The 7,923-nt window shown below is 47.7% G+C and overlaps 1 protein-coding gene across 2 annotated transcripts in view; it reads left to right on the forward strand.

The window, feature by feature from the left end:
- Window positions 1-484: 484 nt before the first annotated feature.
- The window catches only part of LOC135903051 (uncharacterized), a 9,615-nt gene continuing 2,176 nt past the window's right edge, over window positions 485-7,923 (forward strand). The window contains exon 1 of one of the 2 annotated variants that reach the window (XM_065433425.1): window positions 485-873. In XM_065433425.1, the coding sequence (XP_065289497.1) occupies window positions 643-873 (231 nt within the window). In that variant the 5' untranslated portion in view covers window positions 485-642. Of the gene's footprint in view, window positions 874-960; window positions 1,014-7,923 lie in introns of those variants that run through there. The other variant, XM_065433426.1, reaches the window with a different exon arrangement.

Below are 7,923 nucleotides of genomic sequence, written 5' to 3' on the forward strand. Positions count from 1 at the left end.
CCGTGCCCGGAGGCCATCTCAGAGCTCGTCGGGGTCACCACGGTTGTGACGTGCTGACGAGCAAAGTTTGCTTTCTGGGGATCTCTTGCTGTGAAAGAAAACCGAGGCGAAAACAAAAAAAAAAGAAAAGAAAAGAAAGGAAGCTTTGGCTTATCTGGATCATGCTGCAACCGAATCATTTCTGTCGTACGTATGAACCAAAATATCCGCTATCAGTCCTTTATAAGTAAGAGCCACGTTTTATGTTGGTATTGATCGTCTCGGAGGCAAACGAAATTATTGGAAGGAATTGCAAGGTATGTGTCGCACCAGGAAATAGTACTCGAGTGCTTGCCGGTTATGTAGCGTATCGCCATCGCATCGGCGACTGTTACGGGGCGGAAGCGAGGATAGCGCAAGTTATAGAACTGGGGTGTTATTCATACGTGCCCGAGGATTGAGCGATATGCCAGGCGACTTTATCGCGAGTGTACTGGGTGTGTGTGTGTTTGTGTGTGGCAAAGCCACGGAGGAAATGATGCAGGAGCTTCCTCGCTATCTGCGAAGAGCCTCTTGCGTGGGTCTGTCGGGCGCACTTTGTCCCTGAATCTAATATTAGGGCCCTACACCTTGGGGCGAAATGCTTTTGCGAGTGCAACGGAAATGCGCGTCTGCGCACCGGTGCTCAAAGTGAGTCAAACGTCCGTGCGCGCGGTATGGCGCAGCGTCTCTGTTTTTTTCCTTGTGATTAGCCCATATCCGAGCACGTACCACCACTGCCAGCATCGGGCTTGCATGCGACTGCATTTTTGCCATTTCCTAGCGGATCTAGAGACCACGTGTGTCCCCGCATCTCGAAGCGCAGCGTCTGTACTTTCCTCCTGCAGTGCTCCGGTGAGTATACCGCTATTTTGGGGGTTGTCGCTCTTAAGGTATATAGGGAAGCGACAGTCGGCCGCAAACGGTCCTTTGGAGCGCACAAGTTCAGAGAAGCCGCACTCGGCAGAGAATCAGTCGGCATCATGCTATTGTTTGTAAGTATCCTCGCACTCCTCATGTGGTGAGACCAAAGCTTTGTACACGCGCACGAGGAAAAGGTCCACAAGGGCGCGTAGGAACTGCGAAAAACGCCAATTTCTTCAAAATTTACATAATCCTGTGCTGTTGTGTTAAAGACTCAAGCTTGCTTCGTTTATGGGCGGTGGAGCTTGTGTGCCTATCGGCTGTCAGTCATGTCAGTCGGTCACCACACTTTCCCTCTTTTGCTTTATATAGCGAACCCGTTTCAGAAAACTGCTTACGTAAGACACTTTACTTTTTCTTTTGATGTTTTCGCGTGCTTGTGTTCTAGACTATATCCTGCGCTCATATCTCAAGATGCCGTGAGTGTTTTGAATTTATTGACGGCACTCGGTAAAATGAGGCTACGCTTCCAAGGACGTGTTATTTGCTAAACTTTGCACCAACTAATGACGTTGCACGCGACGCTGGTGCAAGATCTCATACCTATTTTCCTTGACTCATTTTGCGGGTTACGCGAACCTTGTTGCTGTGAGTACTGTCTTGGAAAAAGGAGTGCAATGCTATTGGGGTGGTGAGAATTGACTGTTCGGAGAGTTGATTCGACATATAGTGTTACTTCCAGACCAAAGGACGGGAAAAGTTGAATACGGCTATTGTCAACTATATTTGTTTGTACCGCCCTTTAAGTTCTTTGTGTTTGTACTGTCTGTTACATGGGCTGGAAGCAGCATATTGCAGGGCTAACATTTCTTACAGCCCCCACTAGCGCATAATTTACCTTTCTTTCCGTGCAGGCAATTCTTGCAACCATTTTTTTTTCTTAAGGGACGAAAGTGTTTATCTAAATAAAGTAAAGCTGTCAACATTGCTTTGTTTGAAACAAAGAAGATATAAAATACGAAATATTTCTTATATACTTCCCTTTACTTTTTATTTTAAGGTTAAATTAAACAAAATAAACTAGTGGTATTGTCGGCTTAACGATACGCGAGCAATGATATTGTTTCACATCAGCGTTATCCTCGTAGGAGCACTCTTGTGCATTGAGATGACAGTATGAAATCTTAAGGCTTGGTTCCATATCCACGATAAGGTGGGAAGAATATTGTTACATCGCCCTATAATTTTTTTTTTCTCTCTGTCATCTTTCTAACCCCTATCCCCTATCCCCAGTGTAGGGTAGCAAACCGGAGACTCATATCTGGTTAACCTCCCTGCCTTTCCTCTTCATTCTCTCTCTTCGCCCTATAATTGGCATCTGCGAAAAGCTTGCCGAATGAAATTGCACTGCAATCGAGTTCCCGGGAGAGTCGAGACAGCCTCTTCCGCGCGTCGTTCAGTGACACGGCTGATGCTTACGCTGCGCCGACTTCCGAGTCCGACCCCTGTCCTTCGGTCGCGAACTTCCGGCGCGGCGAGGAAAGGTCGGCGATTCGAGGCGCTCCTTTCACGCAAGGTGCCACTTTCGAGAGCTCGCTAGCAGCGCGGCGGCAAGCCACGACCGGGAAACGAACGCATCGCGCGTTGCGCGCTCAATTACGCACGCGATGACGCAAAGGGGCGAACGGTCGAGCGACGCCGAGATGGCGGGGCTCCTGGCCTTTGCGCAATGACTGGGGTCACTGGCGGCGGCTGTTGACGCGCACTGGTCTGCGACGCGGAGGCACCGCCGCTCTCCTTCCGAATGGCCTCCTTGTGTGTCTTTCGCCGTCTGTACTAACTTTCCCGCTTTGTTTGCGCTGTTTATTTCTTCTTTTCTTTTTCTGTCGTGGTCTGTCATGGCGTATTCAAACGGGGAGGAGGAGGAGGAGGAGGAGGAGGAGGAAAAACTTTAATCTGGTCCTGTACAAGGTGTTGCCACCTGCCTGGCTAGTTCCATGTTGGGACCGGGAGGTCAAGCCTCCTAGCCCTATCACGGGCGTACTGGACAGCCAGGACTTGAGGGATATGATCAGGAGATCTGATCATTCCTAAAAACCGATTCCGGGAAATGCCAGGGCCGAGCGACCCACACTCCCAGAGCAGATGTTCAAGCGTGCATATCTCCTGTTTGCATGCTTTGCATATAATATTCATGTCTGCAATGTTATACCATTTCTTTATTTGTGCAGGTGAATAATAAGACTCTGTCTGTAATTGTCTAAGTGTAACTGCTTGTGCTCTGTTTAGCCTATAGTGAGGGGGTGGAAACTCCCTCCTTCCCATGTAGTAATGTTTTGTAATTTCATTGTATGTAATGAGCGTATCTCTATGTAAGTTCTCCAATCCAGCAGAATCAAAACCATATGTAAAAGCGGCCCGGTCTGTAAGGTCGCGGGCGACGCTGTTGGCCGATTCATTTGGATTGACGGGAATGCCATCAAGTGAACCAAGGTGCGCCGGGAACCAATAAATGTAACGTGTAACATTTGTTTGCCTTTTGTTAATTATTCTCGCAGCCTGCGGGGCAATCTTTCCCCTATCGAAAGCTCTAATAGCCGTTTTCGAGTCGCTATATATTTCGATGAATCTATCGTCTGTTAGTGCCAATGCAATGGCAACTTGTTCAGCGTCTTCAGGTTTGTTAGTGTAGAGCGTGGCGCAGTTTGTGCAATTGCCCTGGTGATCCACTACCACCGCCGCGAACTTAGTTAGATCTTTGTAGGCAGCCGAATCGACAAAGCAGGCTCCTCTGCCCCCTTTATCCATTTTCTCGATTAACGCCCTGGCTCGTGCGACTCTCCTGTTGATATTATGTTTTGGGTGCATATTCCTGGGTAGAGGTGCGACAATTATGTTGTCTGCGAATTCTTGATTAACTTTAACGTACTGTGCTGAATCCGTAATGGGGTTGATCATGATCTTGTCCAGGATTGATCTTCCCGTGCTGGTTGCAGATAGTCTCGCTATTTGTGATGTTTCTTGAGCCTCCGCGATCTCCATGGTCGTGTTGTGTATTCCTAATTTGAGCAGTTTTGCAGTGCTGGTTCGAATTGGGAGCCCCAATGCGCTTTTAACAACCTTCTTGATCACTGCGTCAAGCTTTTTGAGTTGAGACTGCGTCCAATTGTACATGGCAGCGGCGTATGATATATGACAGAGTACGAATGAGTTGATTATCCTGATGAGGTTATCTTCTTTCATGCCCTTGTGTCTTCCTGCCAGGCGCCTGATCATCCTGCACGCGTTATCCGTTTTAAGGGTGATTTTCTTCACCTCGGTATGGTTTCCACCGTTTGCATCAATGAAAAAGCCTAGTACCCTGATCACGTTGACTCTGGGTATATTGGCACCATTTTCTGTATGTAGGTGTATATTGCTTTCCGATAGAGGTTTCCAGCCCTTAGGCCTGCCCCCCTTTTCACGTCTATAAAGTAGTAACTCCGATTTGTGGGGGGAGCACCTGAGTCCAGTGGGCCTCAGGTATTCTTCCACCGTCTTGATCGCTTCAGTCAGTGCGTCCTGTATCTGCCCTTCACTGCCACCAGCACACCATACAGTGAGATCATCAGCATATATGGTATGGTCAATGCCGTTAATCTTGCCCAGCTTTCTGGACAGACCAATCATGCACAGGTTGAAAAGGACGGGAGAGATCACCGATCCTTGGGGGGTTCCTCGATCTCCGAGCTGAACCACTTCCGAGTTTGTGTCTCCGACCTTTATCTTCGCCGTGCGTGCTTCGAGAAAGGATTTGATGTATTTAAACATCCTCAACCCGAGTCCAATGTCTTCTATCGTTCTGAGGATGTACTCATGCTTGATTCTGTCGAACGCTTTTTCCAAGTCTAATCCCAATATGGCCTTAGTATTTCTAGAATATCCGTCGAGTATGTGGTGTTTAATTTGCTTCATGGCATCCTGCGTGGAAAGTGCAGACCTAAAACCCAGCATGTTGTGAGTGTATATATTATTGTCTTCTAAGTGGTCTTTTAGCCTGTTAAGGATTGCGTGTTCAGCGACCTTCCCCACGCATGATGTAAGTGATATTGGCCTTAAGTTGTCCAAGCTTGGAGGTTTACCCGGTTTGGGTATTAGTATAACCTGTGAAGTTTTCCATTCTTCTGGGACTTCGCCTGAGATCCATGCTTCATTAATGAAGTCTGTCAGCGATTCAATGGACGGCTCATCGAGATTTCTAAGTGATCTGTTTGTTACTCCATCAGGACCGGGGGCTGAATTTCGATTTAGTTCACTTAACACCCTCCTGATTTCGGATATGGTGAAGGGTTGGTCGAGTTCCGGTTGAGCGGCTCCCCTGTATTCTGATGGAAGTGGCTGGTCCTGCTCATTTCTAACTGGTAGGTATTTGTCAATTAGTTGTTTGGTAACTGTTTCGATGGGCTGATCCCTAAGGGCTACGTGTATGGCTCGGGCAAGGCTGTGTCTTTGGTTGGCTTTAGTGCCTTTTTCATCCAGCAGATGCTTGATCAATTTCCACGCCTTGCCGTTCCTGATTTGCCCATCGATTGACTCACAAAACTCGTCCCACTGTTGCTGGCAGAGGGTGTTACAGTATTGTTCGATTTGTTTGTTAAGTTCTGCGATTCTTTTTCTGAGCCTACGATTTAGCCTTTGTGCCCGCCACCTTCGGGTTATGGCTTCCTTGGCTTCTATTAAGTGGGCAAGTTTCGAGTCCATTGCCTCTACATTAGTATCTGTGACAATTCTTTTGGACGCTGTTTTGATGTCCCTTCTGATGCCCTCACACCAGTCTCTGAGATTGAGTTTGGTGGTTTCTTTTCCGCTTTGGGCTCTTAATTTACGAAAAAGGTCCCAATCTACGACCTCGAATTCTCGAGTTCGGCCTTTCTCAACTTCCAGTGTGACTTCTATTACGTAATGATCGCTGCCAAAATTCATGTTTGTATTAGTCCATGAAACATGCTCTGTGTTCTTAATGAACGTAAGGTCAGGTGTGGTGTCTCTGCAGACAGAATTGCCAAGCCTTGTAGGATGTGTCTTATCCGTGACTAAGACCAGGTCTAGCTCATCCGCGTGATTCCACAGATTCCTGCCCTTGGCATTCGTCCTAACGTAGCCCCATAGCTCGTGGGCTGCATTGAAGTCTCCTAATATAATCAGAGGTCTACTTCCAGCTAAATTAGTAGCCTTTTCGAATAATCTCTTGAAGTGTTGTTTCTGGTGTTTCGGATTACTGTAAATGTTGAGTACGAATAAGCTATTGTTCCTTTGATTTTTGTGTGAAGTTGGTACTACAACCTCAACCATGAGGTACTCTAGGTTTTTGTCTATGACGCCTAATTCATGTGGGATGTGTGTAAGCTGCTTATTTACAAGCACGTACAGGCCCCTACCGAACGTTTGACACTCTATGGCTCTGTATCCAGTGAGTGTGACATATCCATATCCTGTCTCTTGAAGTGCGATAATATCCGGTTTAGACTGAAGTGACCTAATGTATTGCTGGATGATGCAACGTTTGTTATTGTACCCCCCGCAATTCCACTGCCATATTCGAAATTCCCTCTTATTGTGAGCCATATTGCATATTCATCTCCCCCGCCTGGGGAGTTAGTGTAGCTCTGAGGAATGACGACCCGCATTGTTCCCTTACGTCCATTGACATAGTCATCATTTCCAGGGTTTTAATTCTTTCGCCAAAAGCCTTCAGTCCCTCCTTAGGGTCATTCAGTGCCGTCTGTATATGGCCTACATTCATTGTCAACTGTGAGACACTGTCCATAAGCATCTGCATGTTGTCTTTAAAAGACGCCAGCGCTTGTTTGACTTCCTCCATCTGTGTTTCAGTGTTCTTGAGTTTACTTTCAACAGCCCTACGCTTGGCTGACATTGGACCTTCACCAGCAGGCGCCGGGACTGGGGCTTCTTTGCGTGTATTAGTGCTATCTTTGTTTTCTGCTTGTTTAGCCTCGCTTAAGAGTTTCCTTATTGCCGTCATCTCTCTAATCATGTTCTGATTCATTTCCCTTAGTTCTGCATTCTCTTTCTTAAGTCTTTCTATTTCACGATCCTTACTTTGCTCTGGGGGTGGGTCACAAAGCATGGCACTTACCGGATTGGTACGCGCGTCGTCGGCCCAGATAAGTCTTGTTTTATTGTTGTCCCGGTGAGGAGGCGTCTTGTCCGCTATGGCCGTTCCCTTGACTTTGTCGGCCCATGTGGATCCGTTGATTCCTTCCCCGGGTTTCGATGCAGCCTGTTGGCTCCGATCTCTTGATCCGGATCGCGTCCTGGATTGGGATCTGGATCTGGGTCGGGATCTGGACACGCTTCTTCCCCTGGAGCGTGAGCGACTGCGGGACCTGGACCTGCCGCGGGACCTGGAGCTTGGCTGCGTGTCGTTATTGTCCTTGTTGACGTTGGTTGCTAGTGCTCTTTCGTTTCTCCATTTTCTGACCACGTATGGAGTTGTATAGCGCTGCTTACACACTTTGTCCGCAGTTGGGTGTGGGCCACCACACAGTTCACACCTGGGTTGGCACTGATGTTTGTCAGTCGGATTCACTGCACCACAGCCTCGGCATATTCTCTCTTGCGGAGACGGGCACACATCAGCTCTGTGACCGAGCCGACCGCAAGCGTAGCATACGTCGACTTGTTTCTTGTATAGTGAACACCTTACAAGGACCGGGCCATATCTGACGAAATTCGGAACCTTGTGTCCATCAAAGGCGATGATCACCGTACCGGTATTCTTGATTCTTTTAACGGCGAGAGCCAAAGGGTTTCTTGAGTTGACTATGTTCTTCTCCAGCTCCGTCGGGCCATCTGCTAAGTCAACGTTCCTTATCACTCCCTTGCACGTGTTGTGAGGTGCAGCCTCATATGCGTTGATCCCGAAGCTGCATCCATTCAGGTTAATTGACCTGATTCTCACATATTTCTCAGCATTCTCTCGTTGCGGCGTACTCGCCACAATTATGTTTTGGTTCACGTTCGGGCATATGATGTCTGATG

Source organism: Dermacentor albipictus, chromosome 1, assembly GCF_038994185.2.
Source record: "Dermacentor albipictus isolate Rhodes 1998 colony chromosome 1, USDA_Dalb.pri_finalv2, whole genome shotgun sequence".
NCBI lineage: Eukaryota > Metazoa > Arthropoda > Arachnida > Ixodida > Ixodidae > Dermacentor > Dermacentor albipictus.